Here is a 23,427-nt window from a genome sequence, read left to right on the forward strand (position 1 = left end):
CCTAAACATTTTTGGCAACATCACCATCCAAGTTAAAGATTGCAAAGACAGACTTGCTTCCATTCAAACTAGGTTGCAGTCAAACTTGCTCAATGATTCCCTTGCTTTGGAAGAAAAAGAGGTCTCTATTCAGCTTTCCACCTTACTAGCCAGAGAAGAAAGTTTCCTCAAGCAAAAATCAAGAATCAAATGGCTGGATTTGGGGGATTCCAACTCGCTTATTTCCATAGGTCGGTGAAAGCTAGAGTTAATTCTAACTCTATTGTTCAGCTCACTCAGCAGGATGGCATTGCTAGCAACACGCTTAAGGATATTAAGGACATGGCAGTTCAACACTTCAAAGGAATTTTCTCTAGGCCTCAACAGGAGCATGTTTCTGTCCCTATCCAATTGCTCAACAAGTTTGTTCCTTCTGAACTCTTGGATTCCCTGAGCACTATTCCAAAGGAAGATGAAATTGTGAAAGCTATTCATTCCCTCAAGGTCAATGGAGCTCCTGGCCCGGATGGTTTTAGTATGGGATTCTTTTTAGCTGCTTGGGATATCATCAAAGCTGACCTTATAGCTGCCATAGAGCTTCTTCCTTAATCCCAATCAAGTCAAGGGTATTAATCACACCTTCCTCTGCCTTATCCCCAAAAAGGAAGGTGCAATTGCTATGAATGACTTCAGGCCCATTGCTCTCTGCAATCTTCTATACAAATTCATAGCTAAAATTCTTGCTATAAGGCTCAAGAGTGTGGTGGACATCTTGGTGAGTGATAACCAAACAGCCTTCATCCCTGGCAGGAACATCTCTGATAACATTCTTCTTTGTAATGATATTGTCAAAGGCTTTGATAGGAAGAATCACTCTCCTTCGTTACTCCTGAAGATCGACATCCACAAAGCTTTTGATTATCTTAGATGGGACTACATTGCTCAAGTGTTGACTCAGATGGGGTTTCCTGTACCCTTTGTTCACTGGATTAGCTCTTGCATCTCTTCCCCAAAGTTCTCAGTCTTAGTTAATGGCAGTCTGGCAGGGTACTTTGGAGCTGATGTGGGGATTCGGCAAGGATGCTCTCTTTCCCCCTACTTGTTTACTGTTGCCATGGAAATCCTCTCCAGGAAGATCCAGCTTTGCACTGACCAGCAGCTCATCTCTCCTATGCCCAAGTGTAAAGGGCTAAAGCTCACCCACCTGGCCTTTGCGGACGACTTGATGATATTCTCCAAGGCTTCGATTGCCTCCTTAGAGACTATTTTACTTTGTCTCCAGCAATTCAAAGAGCTCTCAGGTTTGTGCATCAACCCATCCAAGTCCCTCATCTTCTTTGCTGGAGTTACTGAGGCTGACAAAGCAACTTTCCTAGCCATCTCTGGTTTCATTGAAGGTCAGTTGCTTGTCAAATACTTGGGGATTCCTTTGATCACTGCTAGACTTTCTGCTCATCACTGCACCCCTTTGTTGGACATGATCCGTAAGAGACTTCAGCTATGGAAAAGCAAGCTTCTTTCGTATGCTGGCAGGCTAACCCTCATTAGATCAGTTCTGGAAGCCTCGTATATCTACTGGTCGGGTATCTATGGACTCCCTCAATCTACTATCAAGGCCATGGAAGCTCTTATGGCTTCCTTCCTTTGGAAGGGCTCTGACTCCTCCAGGTTTCTTCATCCCTTGAGTTGGGCTACAGTGTGCCTTCCCAAGAAGGAAGGAGGTCTAGGCATTCGGCGTATCAAAGAAGTGAACTCAGCTGGTACCTTCAAGCTCCTCTGGAAGATAGCCTCAAAAAAGAAGAGCATTTGGGTTGATTGGAACTACTCGGGCCGCCTTTGCCATGATTCCATTTGGACTGCCTCTGCGGGTTCCGATGCTTCTTGGGTTTGGAAGAAAATCATTGCCAGCCGTCATTTGGCTCTTCAAGTCATTCGCTCTACCATTGGTGATGGTTAGTCTACTTACCTCTGGCTTGACAACTGGCACCCTATGGGAATTCTGCTTCATCGGGTTACCCCCAGATCCATCTACTCCTCAGGCTTACATAGGCTTTCATTGGTTGCTGATATTTTAGACCACAATGGCTGGGCTCCCTCCATCTCTGGTCCTATCCTCACTCCTATCTAGAATGAGCTCCACCTGGTCACTAGAAGGGTTGCCTCAAGAGGTGATTGTGTCAATTGGAACTCCAACAGCTCTTGCTCCTTCTCTTCTAAGGCTGCTTGGAATTTTATTCGCCTGAAAGGCCCCTTGGTCCCTTGGCACAGGCTCCTTTGGTTCAAGCATCACATTCCTAGGCATTACTTTACAGCCTGGAGAGTTTTCAACAATTGTCTCCCTACTCAAGCCTTTCTTCGCAGCGGCCAGATTTCAGTTCCTCGTGCGTGCTGCCTCTACTGGAACAATGATGAAGACCTGAACCATCTCTTCTTTGATTGTCCTACTGCAGCTGCAATCTGGAAGGGTGTGCTCCTTAAATGCTGGCCTGTCCGAAGACGTATTCTTCCCTTCGCTAGAGAATGGCTTTGGATTGATATGACTTTCGATGGCTCCTCTACTTGTGACGCAGTCGGAAAGATGGCTTTCTGTGCTACTCTCAACCATATTTGGATGGAGCGTAATTTGAGAAAATGGACCTCCATCTCTCGGCCTTTCCAAAAGATTTGGGATTCCATTTCCTTTGAAATTAAAGCAAAGCTATCTTTACTTCCCCCCTCTACTTGTAAAGACACCCCTAGGAATAGGACCATTGTTCAGTCCTAGGGTCTCTCAAATGTCTCCTTGGTTGCTCCGGCTAATGCTTAGGCTGGCTGGTTGGGCTCTTCCTCTTTAGGGCCTTTTGTAAATTCTTCTCTTCTTCTTTTGGTAATGAAATTCTTATTCACCCAAAAAAAAAACCTAGACAAAGACAAATGTCCTAGCCAACAATGCCATCGAAACGGAGACTCTCCACCAACAGTAGTAGCTATAGCTGAAGCAGATGGGGCAGCACCATGCAAATAATATAGTCCATATTTCTCACACCCTCCACCAATCTTCTTCCTCGTGTGAAGATCCTGAAAAATACAATAAGAAGGAAAGAAGGTTACAGAACAATTCAAACTTTTAGTAAGTTGACTAACAGAAAGAAGACTTAAAGGGAATTGGGTAACATGTAAGACAGAAGAAAGAGAAATATTAGAATTAAGAGAAACTGTACCATGTCCAATAACAGAAGTAGAGGAACCATTGGCCACAATAACAGGTGGGGTATGAGAACTAGGAGAAATAGAGCTAAAAACAGATGACTTACCAGTCATGTGAGCGGAAGCCCCCGAATCAATGATCCAAGGTGTGGAAGTAGAGGAAAGGAGAGCAGTAGGTGTACGGTGTACCTACATGGGCTAGAGTGGCAATAGTGGTGGATGCCCCAGAAGTAGAAGTGGATGACTCTAGACTCTTGATGCGACGTAGGAGTTCTTGCATCTCATCGCGGTAGTTGGAAGAAGAATCTCCCACAGTCGAACCAGCCTTAGTATCACTAGGTGTAACAGAATCAGTACCATCTTCAGAAGCTGCATGAGTGGCCAAGTTTTGAGCCCATTCAGGTTTTCCATGCTTGGACCAGCAAGTATTAACAGTGTGATTTGTCTTCCCACAATAAGAACACAATCGGGCTGCTTTATCAATATGCTGCCCACCAGAAGTACGACCACCAAAGCCACATCCTCCCCCTAAACTACGACCTCTACCACGACCTCTAGTAGTAGTGAAAGCCGAATTTTCCTTGGGGTTAGTTTCAGGCTTGGAGCTAGGAGAAACAATACGTTGCAGCCGAGAAAAAATGTCATTCAAAGTAGGGACAGATTCACCGGCCAACAGATGTCCTTTGACAGCCTTAAGACTAGGACTTAAACCAGCCAAAAACTTAGAGACAAAAAACTCATTCCGTTGAGCCTTCAACTTTTCAATGTCAGTAGTAAGGGGCTGAAAAACATTCAACTCTTCAACCATGCCCTTAAATGCACTGTAATAGTCTTGGAGGGGCTTGTCTCCCTGCTGAAACTGAAACAGTTTCTCATAAAGTTCAAAGATTCATGTCATACTCTTCTCTTGAGAGTATGTCTCCTTGAGGTCATCCCAGACTCCCTTTGCCGTGGTGTGAAACATAACATTCGCAACGATATCCTGCTCCATGTTGTTCCATAACCAAATTAAAATAATTGCATTCTCCTTATTCCAAGTGCTGTATTCCTTAGAATCAGGTTCTTGAGGAGGAGAAGTAATGTAGCTAAGCCATAGTTCGAGAACTCGCAAGAACTCGTCGAGATCTCGGAGAGTTTCTCGGTTTTTTGAGAAACCGATACGAGTTGCAAAAGTGCAACAACTAGACCGAGATCTCGAGATCTCGTCGGCGAGGAGATCTCTCCGAGTTCTCGAGAATCTTGATCCAAACTCCTTTATATGAGTGCCAAATCTCGAGATCTTGGTGGAAAATCTTGGTATACAGACACCTATCTATGCAAACCTTGGTATACAGACACTTATTTAGGCCAGGAACTAAGACAGACACTTATTTATACCCAATATCATTTAAGTAAATGTTTTTGTATTTGTATTTCATTTTTTGTAATTGTATTTCATTTGTTTTTGTATTTGTATTTCATGTTTTGTAATTGTATTTCATTTACTTAAGATATTTATAAATAAGCAAATACCCCCCTATTTGAATCCAATAAAAATAGTTAAAAAATCAAATTCCAAAAAGAAAAAAAGTCAACCCCCCAGTTCAAGAACAAAAACAAGATTTTCAGCGGTAGGTGCAATTTTCAACTTTCTAATGCTTGGGTTTTTCTCAAATCTAAAAATTTCATAAATCTTAATATGGTAAAACATTGCTAAAAACCAAAAGTGCGGTAAAATATTCATTTGTTTTGATGTCCAAGAATATATTTTCATTCAGAACGATTTTGACAGCATTCGTGCACACCAAATTAAGTTTGACCGCTACATAACTCCTATTTGGACTTTGTTTTTGCAAAATCTGATAATGTCATTGTGTTTAAATGGCCTAAAATAGGCTGAATACCAAGTTTCAGATCCAAACTAGGTCTAAAACCCACTGAGTTGAGGCTTCGAGTCGGAAGAAAAATGCACCAACTCGGCGAGATCTCACCGAGATCTTGACTCAACTCGGTTTTTCAAGGGACCGAGTTGGTACCGAGTTCCGAGTTTTAGTACCTTGAGCTAAGCTTGTCCTTAGCTATAATGTAAACCCGGACAGCCTGTACCCATAATAGGTAGTAGGAATTCCCCTTCAATTTTATTGATGTAATCTGAACATTGACATTGTCGTGAGGGGTCTTCGAATCAGCCATAGTAGATAAACTTCAAGCAATCGATAGAACAAGCACATAGAGAATCAATTCTGAAGTAATAGAGGTAGAGGAGCAGCAACCAATAACGGTAGCTGATAATAAGAGACACTAATGCAGCATGAAAAAGAAAATAATGGGCAGCAACAACTGCAAACTAGACAGCACCAACACCACACTCGATAGAGGCAGCCCAGGCAGGGAACAAAGCAGAATCGATGTCAGAGTTATTGGGAAGAAGAAGAAAACCTTCAAACAAGTAGCACCATCACTCGAACTAGGTTACAATAGCCCCCAGAAGCACTAAGCATTACGTAGAAGCAGGCCTGAACCATAGGACATCAAACCACACCTTCCCAGAGACAATCAATTATTGTCAGGGTTTTGTCCTGACATCGATTTCAGCAGCCTTCAAAAATAGTTGAGGGAGAACTCTATTCAGTCATCACATAAAGTAAATAGCAGTAGAAATCACTCCATTAATTCTTCAAAGGAGTGGAATAACATCATAGAAGGGGCAGCTATAGGTGCAAAAGTCGATTGAAGGGAACCAGAAGAGGATCGAGAGGAGGTACTCCAATCTGATTTTACTGCTCTGATACCATGATATAATACCAGAAACTGAGCAACCAGATTAGAGAGAAGAGAAGGAAGAAGAGGAAGAAGAAGAGATCACAAATCCCTAGAGAGGGGAGACCTGCGGTAGAACGAGATGTTCTATCGTAGGCACTTAATGTATTATTTATATTAAAGAGAGTTGGACAAAACTGCCCTTACATCCACTAAATACAATAAAGCAGAAATAAAAATAAGGAAAAGCTACAAAGACCTATTTGCCCTTAAACTATCGACTTCAACAGGATCAAACACCAATCGTACCAACGACCCACCCGGGTTTCCCGCTGCAAGGTGTCAATCAGATCAAACACCGATCCCACCAGCCTTGATCAAACACAAGACAAAAATCTTCAATGGAGAAGAAGAGCAGAAAAAGCTTTTCATTAATATCAAAATTCGTGTTCTCAAAAATAGACTCTTATACTAAAAGGAAAGGCCTAACCCAATCCTTAACCTATTAGGTAACTTAAACTGACTACGAAACTAAAATAGGATCAAAATAGAGTCTTAATCCAGCCCCACTAAACGCTTAAAAGAAAACTACTGAAATCATTTAAATTGGACCAATGTTCAACCGGTTCAATTTAAAACAAACATGAAAATAAACTAAGTATAGAGCTAATCCCGTATGCAACCTATGTAGCCCTACTTTAAGTCCATAAAAGTGATATATTACATTGAAAACCCATGGGATCAAAGGCCCAACACGTATATAACCTAACCCTAGACTTATTCCCATCAAAATAAGCCTCTTTTGGTGATGTATCTGCATCACTTGGGAAATGCATGACGCCCAGGGAGCAGTTGCAAGGCACCTGTCTTGAATAATGTGGAGGAAGGTGTGGTTAGGTATGTTTTTGAATTTGGATAGGAGCATGGGTGACTGGGCAGTTGGTGTTGCCATGTGGGAAATATAGTTAGCCATTCCTCTGAAAAATGATGCCCGAGTCTAAGGGACTGCTCATCAAATTGCTGCTTCTATTGATTCCTTCCTTACTTCTTCCCTCGCATCCTCTCTCTCTCTCTCGCTTTGTTAATTGTTAAACCAAGCACCCACTTCCAATTACTTCTACATTAATTTTTGTTTTTCACTTCTTGCATCTGTTCTAACTCTTGAAGGGTAACATCTGTAATCAGCACACCAGTTCCTGATCTGGAGTTGGATCGGTGGCAATCCAAGAGGGGGTGAATTGGGTATTGTGGAATATTACAAACCTTTTGCTGACTTAAAATCTACCTGACGATGAACTCAAGAGGGTGTATATAAAATTACAAATGCACAATGTAAAGGAGGAAGGGAGAAACAAAGTGATAATTGATACAAGGGATTTTAGAGCGGTTTAGCACCGTTGCCTACATCCAATACCAAGAGCATCCACTTGGACTTTCCACTATCCCGATCACTTTCGAAGGGTAGGTGTCTAGGTGATCAACCTTCTCACAAATTGGTTTCTCAATGGCACCCAAACACGCCTGCCTTCCTGATTGATTTCCCAATGGTGGCAATCACATGTTACTCCAATCATCCTTGTGATTACAAATTTGGAGACACCCTATCTCCTACCACTCTTCCAATTAAGAGATTTTACAAAGCTCAAAAGCTAGATATACTAATGAAAGAACAATGCTTTGATTCTCAAGTTTGTGCTTTAAAATCCACAGAAAAACATGGCAATAAAGTGTTAAAAGTCTTTATGAAACTCCCCTAAACCTCAAATATGGCTTTTTTTTTTTTTGGGTTAATGATTAATATATTCAACGAAGCCCAAAATTCTCCCCATCCCCCTCTCCAAATTAGACGAAAGAATAAGAAAGAATAAAGAGGTAGAAAAGAGAATAGATGTAGAAAATCTCCACAAAAAAAGAACTGTCTGTCCCTATAAGTAAATCAAGCTAGCCAGGGAATCCGCAGAGGATACAAGCGGAAAGAGAGGAACTCAAAACCGCTAGGCAGTAGGACCAACTCCAAGAAGAATAGGGTCAAGATTACATAATGCAGATCAATTGTATGGGTTAAAATATAACCACACCAATCAGCATAAGGGGTGGTCCATCACATAAACATATGGGCCAGCCCATTGGGTTATAGAGCCAACTAGCCTTTTGGCTGGGCCAGCCCATGCGGCTGAGAGTTACTGGTTCTCTCAAAACCAGAATCATGGGGTGTGCCTTTGGCTACGAGTTTTGTTTTATCTAGTCGAGTTTTTTTTCCCCTTTTTTATTTGTACTTATTGTAACCTTTGATATTATTCTTTGGTTTCTTAGCAATAGTTATGTAATTGCTTGGGGGAACAAGTTATAAGTTTCCTTTGCTTTATTTTTATATTTTTGAAATGTCCTATATAATGTAATGGACACCAGGTCCTTCCATGCAATTTAACAAAAAAGTTGAATGAGCTTGCTTTCCATAATGTTTTCCCAGTTGAGAGGTTGTGAGGTGGGAGACCTTGTAGGGAGAGATTCCCTTGACTGAGATAGCCCCTATCCCCTTTCTTGTCTCTCCACCTTCCCCTGTTCTGATTCTTGTTCTCTGACAAATTGATTATCTCCACTAAGTTTCGAATTTGAGAATTTATTTCTATTTTCATAACCTTGTGATAACTCAGCCCTTAGGCCTCAGTTTTGGCTAATGTTTGGAGCATCCATTCTCCCCATCAGAAGCAACACTCAACCTGGGTTTGGACCCATTCTTAGATCTGGTTTACAAGATATATGAAATCTCCTATTGGTGTTCTAAAACAGGAAAGTTTGAGAACTACAGTTTCAGCCATCAACCTGGGCTGAACTTTGAAGGCCTTAATCTCATCAATAATCCCCCTACTCGATGGTAATATTCTCCCTAATCCTTGACTGTTGCTGTGATATTTAAATTCAAGTTTATTTCTGGAGTATAAGCTCTGTTGGGGTTGCGTCTAGTATGCCTTTGGATTGGGATTATTTCCGATGTATGTTGGGGAGTTTAAAGGATTGTTATAATCCTTGTTTACTTTCTGTTGAGTCAAGCTATATATTCTGTTATTAAGGTCTGAAAACAGTACTGTTGCATCAAGAAACCTTCAGATGGATTTTCCAGTGAGTAGTCTTGCTCAAAGGAGCAAATATACAAGGGAGATGAGGGCCGGTGGGTACCAGTGGGGGACTCTCCGATGCCTAAGTTAGGTCTCTTTAGCAAATAAAAGTAACAGTAAGAGTTTCAAGTGTGTGATCCCTTTGCATGGGTATTACTTTCCTATTTATGGGATTGGTATGGTGAATTGATGTGGTAACGAGAAGATCTCGATTTGACTAGAGATGAGGCACTCCTTGTTGTCAAGAAATGGAGTGTTCCTGATTATCAGGTAATGGAGAGTCCCTATCTGATAAGGCCTCCCACTTGTCAGGGAGTCTAGTTTGGTGAGCATTCATAAATGCTCATTAATGCCGTTGTGGCGTAGGTTATGGTTTCCTGTTGGGAGAACTATGCTGGTTGGTGGTGACATGCCAAGGCGCGGACACGATAGTTGACTTAGTGAAGGTGGATATTTCCATCGGGTTAGCCGGTCGATTATATCATTCCGGTACTGTGCGTCTGGGACAGAATACCGAGCGGGTATAACCCATAGCCCATCGTTCTTTACTGGTCGGGTTTCTTATGGATGCCACGTGTCATGCTATTATTGGGTCGCCATTTTATGGTATAATAAGTACCTTGTTATTGGGAATGTTGTGATCCTATATGGGGTTAGTGTAGTTGTTACCTAGCCTTACGTTATTACAAGATCACACCTTGATCAATGGGACGCCAAGGAGGCAGCTAGGGAGCTACCCATTTCTAGCACCACCCTTACGGGGATGGTTAGTTGACTTTCGGTGAAGAACAGCTTCGTCGACACCCTTTGCATGGTCCTTTGCGGGAGCAGCAGCTACCTTCTCCATGTTATCCTTCTTGCACCTGCGAGTAGGAGGAGTTGGGAGGAGGTCAAGCTGCCTCTTGAGACGAAGAGGACCCAAGGCTGGAAGCACCACCAGGCACCTCTTCAGCCACATCAATGTGGAGATCTTTCCCAACCGCCCTCAGGTCAACCACCAACTCAATACCACTTGGAGAGCAATTTGGAATAACGCCGATAGAGATGAGAACTTCAATAGAGGGCCCCAGCCCTACCCCAAGCCCAGAAGAAGAAGAGTTTGGGGAATGAAGCCCATTGAGTTTATGAGAGCAAGGGCCCATCCATAGTTATCAAGACGGCAAAGCGACCATGGCATTGGAGAGGGTCTAAAAGCAAGGCGACACCAACAAAGCGACAAGGCGTCCGTCTAGGTGACCTAGGCCCCCAAGGAGCCTGGGGAAAGGAGGTCGTCCACATCATTGCCAAGCCCATCTCTTAGGACCTAAGCTGAGGCCTCCATGTAGGTAATCAAACCACAAGTTTCATTGGGAGCTACTTCAACGTCCAAAACAGCTTCAGTAGAAGCCAGGATGGAAAAAGGGTTGGCATGCAGACCAAGGCAAGCAAGGGCAGGAAGACCTTTGCAAAGGGGCAGGCCTGAAGAGTTCCTATAGTGGAAGGAATTCAAACCATACGTGATAACAACATTTGAGGAAACATTTGAGGGGAAAGGGGGAAGGTTAGCTTCCAGCTGGTGTCTGACTGCATCCTCAGAGTGCACTGAAGTTTCAACAGTCAAAACACCTTCGACTTGAGAAACAGTAATCCCTTCCGGCAATGGCAGCAGAAGCAAGCCATCTCCCTGAATCCCTTCTCGGGGATCCTCTTCTTGATAGTATATTGTTCGTGGAAAAAGATTTGATGTTACATTGAAGATTTGATAAGGTTGCTGCCCTTCTTGTAGCATGTCTTACAAGTTCTTCTCCTTCACATCTTCTCTTTAAGGTTTGATTGATTTGAGATCAGTAGTCATGTCTGATATCACAACTACATCTACTGGAACTGATGGAATGGGTCGTACTGACTTTCCTTCGTTCCTTCTTAGCTTTATCAAGTTGGATGGGAGCAAGTACTTGATGTGGGCTCGATCCTGCTTCTTGTTCATCGACTCCCGTGGTTTTTCTGGGTATTTGACAGGTGAATCTGAGAAGCCTACTACTGTTGATCCCTCTTTGAAGAAGTGGAGTTCGGATAATTCTCTGGTAATATCCTTCCTTATCGATTCCATGCAACCTAATATTGCACGAGGTTACCTGTTATTGGATACCGCTGCAAATATTTGGAAGGCTACCAAGGGCACATACTCTCAAGTTGGGAATGATGGCCAGGTTTATGAACTGAGGGAGAAAATACATGAAACCAAACAGAAGGAGATGTTTTTATCCCAATACTATGAGTAACAGGGTATATGGCAGGAGTTGGATTTCTTTGAAGAATCTCAAGCTACTTGTTCTGCAGATGTACTAGTTTCAAGAAGCGTGATGTTTATGATTTTTTGGCAGGTCTCAATGTGGAATACGATCAGATACATATGTCCTCATGTGATCTTTTTCTTTGTCTAGAGTAATCTTATGCTATGGTTTAGTTAGAAGACAGCTGCCATACTGCCATCCTTCAACCCATATCCAGGAGCAATCAGCTCTATTTTTTGGCTCTGGATCACAATCTTGAGGTGGTTTTACACATTATGGTGATCGTTCTTCCACTGACAAGAAAGTTGTGAAGTGTGCTTATTGTGGTAAAGAGCGCCATACCAGGGAACATTGTTGGAAACTTCATGGTCGTGGTAGGGGTAGATCCAATTAGTTCCATGCTGTTGTAATATAGGTTCAGGGGTAATATTGTCCTTGTACCTATAATGTCTAGGTTCATTATGCACGTGTTAAATGTGTTAGGTGTGTTAGGTGTGGTAGGTGTGGTAGGTAAGGATTGAGTAAATCATTCCATATTTATCATTCCATATTTGTAATATTCTGAAGTTATAAATAAAGGGTTGGCCTGTGTCTCATAGACAAGTCAGATTCACGGATTTCTACATGGTATCAAAGCCAAAAATAATCCGGGAATATGGGACCTAAAGTTCTTTCTGTTTTTTTCTTTCTCTTCCTGTCGTGATCTACCGCTAGCAGCACCATCACCCTCCGCCAGCCTCCTACACTTCCGCCAACCTCCGCCAACCCTCACACCCTTCTGCCACTCTCCCGCTACCTCTCTCTTCTTTCTTCCTTCTCGTGGGAGCTTTTCCCAGCCTTGCCGATCTATTTTTGCACCGGGGCCTTTTTTCCTGCAGAATTTTAAGATCGATACAGTAATTTTTCTGCAGCTTTTTATCAGGTTTATGCAGTAATTTTTCTGCAGATTTTTTTTGGTTATTGACTACTTATCTTTGACCAGCAACAATGCCTGACACTTCTAAGATCACATCAGCCTCTTCTGGCCTTGACGGCACGTCACAGCGTGATTTTGTTCTGTTTCCAGCCAGCCCTATTAAATTAAATGGGGTCAATTACCTGTTATGGTCTCATTCTTGTTTGTTTGCTATCGGTTCCCGTGGTCTTTCTGGCTACATCACCGGAACCTCTATCAAGCCTACTGAAACCGGAGCTGCGCAAGATAGATGGGTGAATTTTAATTTTCTGGTTATGTCATATCTGGTCAACTCCATGGACCAAGAGATTGCCGGACGCTACCTTTTACTTGATTCGGCTGCCAAGATCTGGAAGACAGCCCATGACACCTACTCTCAAGTGGGCAATGCTGCCCAGTGTTATGAACTTCGTCAGAAACTCCACTCCACCAAGCAATTAGAGCTGACCCTCTCTCAGTATTACAATAAAATGTGCACAATGTGGCAGCAGTGATTTTTTGGGGACCTTCACTGCTACTTATGACGTTGACACCACTGCTTTCCGGAAGTCGGGAGATGGCTTACAGGTGTTTGATTTTTTGGCTGGCCTCAACATTGAATTTGATCAAATCCGGGCCAATATTCTGAATCGTGATCCCCTACCAACTCTTGAGAAGGCCTATGCGATTCTTGCAGCCGAAGATACTTTCCGGACAGCCATGATTACTCCTGTCACTCAGGAACGATCAGCCCTACTTTCTGATTCTCAGCCTACTTCTCGTGGTAATTCTTCCCACAGCTCTAGTGTTACTAGTGATCGCCCTCCTATTAAATGTGATCACTGTGGGAAGGAATGCCATACCAAGGATCGTTGCTGGAAGCTTCATGGTCGCCCTGCAGATACCCGTGGGCGGGGGAGGGGTGGCTCCAATCGATCCAATAATGTCTGGGCAAACCAGGCATTTACTGAGGAGCAGGAAACTACTGATCTGTCTCTTTCCCAAGTGGTTGAAGAACTTCAGCATCTCCGGACTATGATGACTCGGCTGGATACCTCTTCTTCCGGGCCTCCTTCTTTGGCTGCTTCTGCTGTTTCCTTGCCATCAGATTCCACTATGCCTCACTCTTTAGGTATTTCATTTGGTGGGAATTGCACCTCAGTCATACCTGACTCTTAGGTTATTGACTCTGGTGCAACCGATCATATAACAGGTTCTTCCTCCCTTTTCTTCAATTATTCTCCTTTATCTGGTCATAATAAAGTTCGGGTTGCTGATGGGTCTCTCTCGCCAATTTCTGGCAAGGGGTCTGTTCAGTGCACTCCTTCTCTTTGTCTTTCCTCTGTGTTGCATGTTCCTAAATTCTCTACTAATTTATTATCCATTAGTAGTTTAACTAGGGACTTAAACTGCAAAGTAATTTTTTTCCCAATCATTGTTTATTCCAGGACTTGGTAACGGGTCGTACGATTGCATGTGGTAAGGTGGTTGGTGGTTTATATGTGCTTGACAGTTCGCCGACAGCTTTTACTTCCATCATCGGCACATAGGCTCATCAATCTGATTCCTCCTTTCCTTTGTCCGAGTTGCATCTTTGGTATAGGCATCTTGGCCATCCTCCTCTTAGTACTTTAGTTAAAGTTTTTCTCAGTTTAGTTCAATGTTGTAATCAAAATAGTTTCTTTTGTGATGCTTGTGTTTTTGCCAAGCAAACTCGTCATGTTTATCCTATTTCTGATAATAAAAGTTCTACTTCTTTCATTTAATACATTCAGATGTGTGGGGCCCTGCCCATTATGTTTCTATCTCTTATAGTTGGTTTGTCACTTTTATTGAGTGCCACATTCGCACTACTTGGGTCTTTTTTTGTTTGTTTTGGATGAATAAAAATTATATTACGAAGAAAAAAAGAAGGGATATACAGGCCCAAGGGCAAGAAAACAAAAGAAAGAGAAAAACAAACAGCGAGCCTAGGCTAAGGGGAGCCAGTTGCTAGAGGGAATGGGAAGACCCTAGGAGACAATAATGAGCTTGTTCTTTGGGGTATCCCTTGCAGGTTTAAGGGGCAGCAAGACTAAGTTGGAGGAAACCTCAAAGAAGATGGCATTCCAAATTTTGTCGAATGGACAGGAATTTGGAGTCCATCTCTGGAGGTTGAGCTCCATCTAAATGTGAGAGATAGATGCACAAAAGGCAAACTTGCCCGCGGTGTCACAAATAGTCTTCCCAGCTCCCACCAAAAGTCATGTGGCCGTTCTAACAAAGACAGAATGAAGGGGAGAACTGAATGTAGTGGCAGACAAGGAAAGCCTGAGTGTGGAGGCAGTTGAAGAGAGCTCTCCAGGTGGTGAAGCTGTGTCGGGGGGATGCGGCCTTTGAACCTTACAATCTTGTTCCATATCGAGGTGGGACCTCAATGCCTCACGATCCCTAGTAGAGTGGGAACTGAACGAGCATGTTGCAGAGGGAAGCCAAAGAACCACATCTCCCATGCCACGATGACTGGGGGGATCCCCAAATATCTGAGAGGGGGGGCAGGTGCCCCTGGTGATGATGGAAACAACCAAAGCTCCCCTACCAAGCCTGGAGGAGTATATGTCTCTTATCCGCACCACAAGAGAGAGGACACCGTAAGGGTGCCACTTCTCAAGCCAAAGAGAGGTGGATAGGCTGCCATCAATCCTGGTTCTAATAGCGTCAATGGCAACATGTCTGACCTGAAGAATTCTACGCCAAACCCAAGAAGCATTTGTGGAGGAGCTAACAGACCAAATAGAGTCTCTACGAGGAGACTGCATAGACCCAAGATGTCCAGAAACTGTCCTTCTTAGTAATAAGCTTCCAGATCAGCTTGAGGGAACCAACAAGGTTGATATCTTTAATTTGGCTTAGCCCAAGGCCCCCTTTGGTCTTGGGAAGGAAAATAGTAGACTAACTCATGGGGTGAAGAAATCTGGTTGAGTCGACACTTTTCCAAAGAAATGAACACATGATGGATTCGGCTACTTTGATGGTGGCCTTGGGCAGACCAAAAACTCTCACCAGAATATATAAAAGGATTGGAGCACAGATCTAATGAGCACCAAGCGTCCTGCATACGAGAGTAGTTTGGCTTTTCAGAGCTGCAACCTTTTGCGCAATATGTCCAAAATGGGGGAGCAACAGTGGGCAGTGAGGTGGGGGCCAAGGTATCTAATCAAGAGAGAACCAATGAAAAAGCCAGTGAGGTGGATGAGGTGGGCTTTGGTGGCATCAGAGACTCTGGATAGGAAAATGTGGCATTTGAGGAGGTTAATGCAGAGACCCGAGAGACTTTAGCAAAGGTGGAGGGAGGACATGATGGATTCAATGGATTGGGGATCAGCTTTGGAGAAGATCATACAATCATCAGCAAAAGGCCAGGTGGGTTAGGTTGTTGGACTTGCATTTGGGGATGGGGGATATATGGTTTGGATTGAATGTTGTGGGAAAGGACTTCAAGGGCCAAGCAAAAGAGGAAGGGGGAAGAGGGGACAACCTTGATGGATCCAATAGAGGAGGAGAAGTACCCTGCGGGTTACCATTGAAGAGGACAGAGAAGCAGGGGATGGAGATGGAATGGATCTAGTGAAAGAAAAGGGGGGGTAGGGGAAGGACATGTGGAGGAGGGTTTGGGAGATGAAGCCCCAATTGACAGAGTCGAAGACTTTATAAATGTCAATTTTGAGGAGAGCGGATGGAGAGTGGGATTTACAGTTGAAACCGTAGACAATTTCGTGGCAAAGGATGATGTTGTCAACTATGCAACGACCAACAATGAAGGCAGATTGGTTGGGGCTGACTAGGGATTCTACAACAAGTTGGAGGCATTCGCTAAGACTTTGGCAATGAATTTATAAAGGAGGTTACAAAGGGAGGTTGGTCTGAAGTCGATGATGGAGGAAGCACCAACTTTCTTGGGGATGAGGCAGAGGAAGGTATGGTTGATGTCGTGGATTTGGTTAGGGTTGAAGAAGAAGCTTTTGATTGCAAAGATAAGGTCATCCTTGATGATGTCCCAGCAGGATAGGAAAAATTCATGTTGAAGTCATCAGGGCCAGGGGCTTTGTTGGGCTTGTGGGAGCAGACAGCTTCCAGGATCTCTACTTCAAAAGGGATAGAAAGAAGATGAGGAATGAGATGATCAGGAACGAATTTGTTGAGAAGGTCATTAGGAAAGGGGGGTGGGGAGTGGGGAGGGGGGAGGGGGAGGGGAGAAGATGTCAGAGAAGTAAGAAACGACTTCCGACTTGATGGCATCAACAGAGGTGTGGATGCTCCCATCGCTAGAAGTGAGCAAGTAAATGGAGTTAGAGTTGGTTCTGGCCTTGAGGGAGTGGTGGAAGTAGGCCGAGTTGGAGTCCCCAAGCTCAAGCCTTTTGATACAGGATTTTTGCTTGAGGAAACTTTCTTCTTGGGCGAGGATTGAGGAAAGGGCTATGGCAGAGAGCTTTTCTTCTTCATCGAGGGAGGGGTTAAGAGGGTCCTCTTGAAATCTGGATTGAATGGAGACAAGCTTATCTTTGCAGGTGGAGATGCGAGAGGGAATGTTACCAAAGGAGGAAAGATTCTAAGACTTGAGAGAGGATTTGACATTTTTGAGCTTTTTGGAGAAGGCGATAAAGGGGAAGAGGAGTTGACCGGGATGCCCCAGGCAGCTTTGACAATGTCGAGGAAGTCGCAATGGTCGGACCACATGTCAAAGAATTGGAATGGTTTGGGACCGAAGGAGATGGAAGGGGGAACAAAAAGGGTGATGGGAGTGTGGTCAGAGATGCCGGGGAGAGCAAAGGAGGCATAGGAGGAGGGGATGGAAGTGAGCCAACTCTCATTCACAAGGACCAGATCAAGAATCCCGGGATAAGGGAGAGAGCAACCCTCGTGGGCTCTGGCCACAAGGCCAATAGTATATCTCAACACATGGGAGAATTCAAGTCACCAAAATAACCATTCATTTATTATAAAGAATGTATAAGCTTTTCACTTGCACCATATTACATGATCAGAGTTGACAATCGCAGCGGAAGTTAAATACAGAAAAGTCACATTACAGAGTTGACAATTGCAGCGGAAGTTAAATACAGAAAGGTCACATTACAAGGTCTCCCTCCCTGATGGCATTCTAATACCACAAACATTCCATTTCCCATATAGAAAATGACAGTTTAAAACATCTTTACAAGCACTGTACAACTTGTACCAAAAAACAAAAAACAAAAACAAAAAAAAACAAAAAGAATTCCACACTGTCGCTACTCAATCAATGAGGCCGCCACCTTCCAATGCTAAAGGCTTTGAAAAATGAGATTTTCATGAGGGGTGAGCTACCACCAGTCAGTGAGTAAGAGATACATTAAAACATTCTACCAGCCATAGATATAATCTAATTAAGGATATAATAACAATTGAATGCATGATCAGTTCTCATTAACATTAACAATAATCTTTCAATTTATTTCAATGCAACTCACATGATATACAATTCACAAAATATTCACCATATTAATCAACAGTTTCTCTACATCACGTGTCACTACTCATGTGGTCTTCAGAATTCTATACTTCCATCTGAACTTCCATCTCACCCCATAACTTCCCCCGCTGAGTGAGGTATCCCATGATTTCTATCACTTTTCCTCTCACCCCATAACCTCCCCCGCTGAATGAGTTATCCATTTGCCTATGCATTCATTATCATAAACATATTCATTTCGTACACAACAGCCACAAACATTTCACAAATCATATTCTTTTTACAAATTCACAAGTTCCAGTTCTTAGATCATAGTGTACAATCACTTTTAAATAGGGATATTTTTGCCTTGTTACTTCCAAAAAGTTGAATTGGATTCATGAATTTTCACAGCTCATTTATTTCTGCTTTCCACATTAAGTAACAACTGGTTGGTCAAAGTGCAGATGACAGCAAATGCAATGGCAGAGAGCTCAGATGAATGCCTTGCAAATGGCATGGACTCGTTCATATCCAAGCCTGTCACCTTTCAAAAGTTGAAAGAATGTCTTCAACAATTTTTACCTTATTAAATCTTGTAAATGTAAAGCATGTGTACAAAATGAATGTAATCTAGGAAAGTTTTGTAATCAGTGTATCACTGCCTTCTTCCATCCAATTAGTATCTCTTAAAACTGTCTCAATCATTAATTCATTCTCTCTTCTTTTTTATAGTTACCTTTTCTTTGTGTATAAAATTTTCTAAGAATTGCCTCATTCAGATTTTCTCATAGTTTTTTGCGAAATTCTTCCCAGTGTGCCAAAGATACCATATGTGATTAAGGCATACGATCTCTAGGTAATGTAAGAATAACAGAAAAGTAATTATGAATGGAAAATTCATACTGACGCAAAAGCTGGCATTAATTCTATGACACATACCAGAACTTTGATGAGACCAGGTGTCTTGGCATTTGATTGCTAGTTGTTTCTCATTCTGTTGTGAATCCCAAACCCTAGTAGAATGTATTGGAACCTCCAAATGTTTGCAATCCAAACAACAGTACAATGCAGTTTACTTTAGTGTTAACTAGTGACAATATGAAGACATTGGTTTCATTCTCTTTTTCTCCCCTTTCCCAAATCAAGATTTTTGAAGACAAAACAATCCTAGACTATCTGCAGCCAATAACATGGCTTGACTTTCTAGTCCAAATTATCCAAGGTATGAGTTGGCATGCTATTAAAAACTTGAAAAAACGTAAAAAGGAGACTGGCTCGGGTCCAAATTTTGACTGTAGGGGACAGAGTAATGGTTACAAGCTTCACAAGAGTGAAAGTGAGAGAATCAATAATCTCAACCTTAGGGTTTGGGGCCTAATGATATGTCTATATACAGAGCCCCCTCCCCAAATCCTTGTAGGAATATGACAACGGAGAAGGCCACTTTAAGTGGTCGACCCTCTCTCCCTTGTGGGTCATGCCAAGCGCAGCTGCCATCACGGGTGGGCGCCCCAGAATAGGTTATACCTGGTTCGGTTTACAAGGAGGAAGAAAAGTTTGTATCCTGGGGGTTATCGGACCTATACATATGCCTGGGGCTCTATTTACACCCTAATTTCGCTCGGTCTATTTCCGAGAATAAAGGGAGTTCGGCTAGAAAAGTGTCACACCCCCATTCCAACAAGGGATAAAATATATTAAAGGAGTGACTAGGGCGACATGTGTCATCTCAATAAGCTATCATGATTACGAGTGCAGTGTCTCGATACATAGTCATTAATACACATTAATATCAGGGTGCAAAAGTTAAGGAATATTTTTTTTTGGGTGAATAAAAGTTAAGGAATATTATATTCCAAAGATCAGGAAATACAAGGGGAAGCATGTACCATAAAAGTTACATCATGTTCAAACTACTGAGTAATAAATATAGTTAATAATTTCCATCTTGAGCTGATTATGAGGTAACTACACAAAACTTTAAGTAAGACAGACAATGTTATTACAAGGCTCAAGGCCCCAAAAGACAAAATATAAAAGGACCAAGTCCCAGCCATTAGTATGCCCCTTAGACACAGTCATCACAAGGACATCAATCACAGTGCTCCTCAGTCACCGCCTCTGGATCCTCAGTACCAATGTCATCATAATCTAGGGATTGTACCTCAAGACCAATGTGGAAACCATCACCTGCATCAACATCTAAAAAAAAGGCGTGCACAAGGGGCTTAGCTCCACTAAGCTAGTGAGGGGATGGGAAGTGCACATATAAACAATTCACATAATCCATGATGCATGTAATTATTGTTCATTTTTCACCTAACATACAATTCTAAGTGTTTGAGTTAAAATAAAATCGCAAGCGTACGGGTCAATCGTAGCTACGGGTCGAACACGAGGAGATATACGCCACTCTATTTAACTAACTTAAAAGTAATGCAAAGTGAACCAAATTAAAGTGTTAAATTAAACTAATTAAACTGACGAAAATCAATGCATCCTAACTCATAAGCATCTAATATAATTAAGGGATTAAATCGGCGTCCTAACACATGAGCATCTAACCTATCAAGCTAAAGCGAATTGAAAGGAATAAAAATGCAGCTAAACATACTAACCACATAAAAAGAAATACGGGAATAAAAATGCATACATAAACCACAACCATATAAAATTAAAATAAAAGAAATAGAGGGGGAAGAAGAAGAAGATAGAGGAGATGGAGAATGAGATTGAGAGTTTAGCTAGTAAAACCTAGATGTGCTTGTATGAATATAATTGAAAAGCTTGAATACTTGCATAAACTTACCATGGCCTCCTCTTCTAAATCTTCAAGTCTTATCATCAACTTAAGAACTTAGACTAGAAGGCTTAAAACTTAAACTAGAATTAAGAAATTACAACCCAATTGAGGACTTAAATTGAAATTAAAGCATAAACTAAACCTATTATAATCATTAAATGAAAATAAAAAAAGCAAACTAGAACTTAGAAAAGCCAAAAATCACAAATTAGAAGGAGAAGAAGAGAAGAAATTTCACTAAGTGAATGAGCTAAAAATTACACTAAAAACTGAATTAAAATTGAACTAAAAACTGACTAAAAACTGAACTAAAAAACTAACTTGTTACAACCCAAAGGGCAAGGGGTATTTATAGGGGGAAGAGAGGAGAAGAGAGAAGAGGGAAGTGTAGGAGAAATATTCCCTAAGAAAAGAGAATATTCTCTTCTCCTTCCTCTTTTACAATACTTTGAATCCTAAGAAAAAAGAAAAAAATAGAAGAAAGAAGAAGAAGAGAAGATTGTTTACATAGACCTTCTAGTTCGATAATTGGGTTAAGGCCCCTAAAATCCGAACTCCCGTTTCACTTTGTCCCCGTCCACTATCATCAATAATTATAAATAAACCCCTACAGACCATTTTCGCGCGTCGTTACGGAAACGGCCATAACTTCTTCGTTTCAACTCGGAATCAAGTGCCGTTTGAACCGTTGCGAAGCTGACTCGATAGGCTATGCATCCATACTATTAACACTTCTAAAAAGTTTTAAAACATCTCCTTAGCATCATCTCCTCTATTTTCACAATAATTCACCTAAACCCTGAAAAGCACAAGAAAGCACCGAGTAACTCTATCCAATGTGGTAAAATGTATGCTTTATGCCCTAAGATTTCACACATAAATATACTCATCAGATTCCCCCACACTTGAACGATACTTGTCCTTAAGTAAAGCAAAAGATAAACTAACCTAGAATGCAAAAAAAATCCTAATTCACTTTCGTAGGAATCACGGTTGCACTTAGCATGTGCAACAAGCCTTTCAACCCCAAGTTATCCCTAGTGGACGAGTTGTGTCTCGTGGGTGTTTGCAGTGAATATACACCCAAAATTCAATAAATCAAAAAGAATGATGTAAATTTTTCTCATGGCATAAGTAAGATAGGGCACACAATCTCAAAGAAATACTCAACTAAAGATTAAGGAGTCAAAGGTTCCCCCACACTTGAATTTTATCACCCCACATCAATTCAAGTAACAAGCATGCATCAAGGTCAAGGGATCTCCTCATATTTTCTGAACACTACTCACCTTCAAGTAAACCACTCATAGCACTGATGGAACCAAAGACTTAGGCATTGAGTATTTTTTACCATACTTTCTTTTCCAAGAATTAAGGCAAAAGTTTTTTTTTTTATTTATTTATTTTTTTCTTTCTTAACAACAAACTCTTTTTCTACTCTACTACTGTTCTCTGAATGACATGGTGGAGCATACACTAGACACCCAAATACTTGGTAGCTTTGCTTTTTGCATGTATCCATAAGACATTGAGACATTGATGCAAGAGTTTTTTTTTTTTTTTTTTTTGAGTTTCCTTTCAAGGAATTTCGATCAAGTCACTCTGCTTCATGAGGCACAGTGCCCTGTCTAGTCCCAAGGAATTTCACTTTTCTTTCTGTTTCTCTCCTTTTTTTTTTTTTTTTTTTTTTTTTCTTTCACTTTCACTTTCATGCCTTGCCACAAACAAATTGGTCTCAACTACTAGCCAAAAGATCAAAGGGGTCCATAAACACATAGAGGAATCTAACCATCACATGAAGTAGCACTCATGTTTTCAAACTCAATCCCCATCACCGGATACAAACCAACTACCATCCTTGAAAAGGGATTTTTTTTATTATTTCGCATGCTAGGGCACCTAATTCCCTCTCACTCTCGCTTTGTAAATCGAAGAGACTTATGCACATAACCAAAAACTATCGCCACAATCAAAATTCACAATTAAAGTCCAACACACCCCCCCACACTTAATTCATGCAGTGTCTTCAATGCATGCAGAAAAGAAAGAATAAGGACAAGGGAGGGGATACTACCAGGATATCAGGGGTCAAGGTAAAGAGGCTCATGGAGATCCATGACCTCTTCTTCAACTGGAGTAGACATCTCTATGTACGGCTTCAATCTTTGGCCATTGACCTTGAAAGGAGCTCCTGTACTTGGATTGAGGACTTCAACAGCCCCATGAGGATAAGCTTTATGAACAATATAGGGGCCATCCCATCTAGAATGCAGCTTACCTGGAAAGATATGCAAATGAGAATTGTATAACAAAACTTTCTAGCCTACCTCAAAAGATTTCCTCAAAAGATTTTCTCAAAATGTGTCTATCATGGAAAGCCTTGGTTTTTTTCTTGTAAATCCGGGCATTCTCATATGCCTCATTCCTAAGCTCTTCCAACTCAAATAGTTGGAGTTTCCTATGGGCACCTGCAGTGGGTAGGTCAAAGTTAAGCTTCTTGATAGCCCAAAAGGCCTTGTGCTCAATCTCTACAGGTAAGTGACATGCCTTTCCATACACCAGACAGTACAAAGATTGACCAAGATTGGTCTTGAAGGCTATCCTATGGGCCCACAACGCATCTACCAACCGGTTAGACCAATCTTTGCGGTTCAGGTTGATGGTTTTTTATGAGCACATTTATGTGTGAAATCTTAGGGCATAAAACATATATTTTACCACATTGGATAAAGTTACTCGCTGCTTTCTTGTGCTTTTTAGGTTTTATGTGATTTCTTGTGAAAATGGAGGAGATGATGCTAAGAAAATGTTTTTAAGCAGTTTAGAGGTGTTAATGGCTTGGATATGTAGCCCATCGAGTCAGCTTCGCAATGGTTTAAACGGTACATGATTCCGAGTTGAAACGAAGAAGTTACGGCCGTTTC

The 23,427-nt window shown here is 41.8% G+C and overlaps 1 protein-coding gene across 2 annotated transcripts in view; it reads left to right on the forward strand.

Moving 5' to 3' along the window:
• The window catches only part of LOC122646660 (histidine kinase 5-like), a 114,043-nt gene extending 95,612 nt beyond the window's left edge, over window positions 1-18,431 (forward strand). For both annotated transcript variants that reach the window (XM_043840249.1, XM_043840248.1), the window contains exon 13: window positions 18,165-18,431. In XM_043840249.1, coding sequence (XP_043696184.1) covers window positions 18,165-18,290 — 126 coding nt within the window. In that variant the 3' untranslated portion in view covers window positions 18,291-18,431. The remainder of the gene's footprint in view (window positions 1-18,164) is intronic.
• The last annotated feature ends 4,996 nt before the right edge of the window (window positions 18,432-23,427 follow it).

The sequence above is a fragment of the Telopea speciosissima genome, chromosome 11 (assembly GCF_018873765.1).
Source record: "Telopea speciosissima isolate NSW1024214 ecotype Mountain lineage chromosome 11, Tspe_v1, whole genome shotgun sequence".
Lineage (NCBI taxonomy): Eukaryota > Viridiplantae > Streptophyta > Magnoliopsida > Proteales > Proteaceae > Telopea > Telopea speciosissima.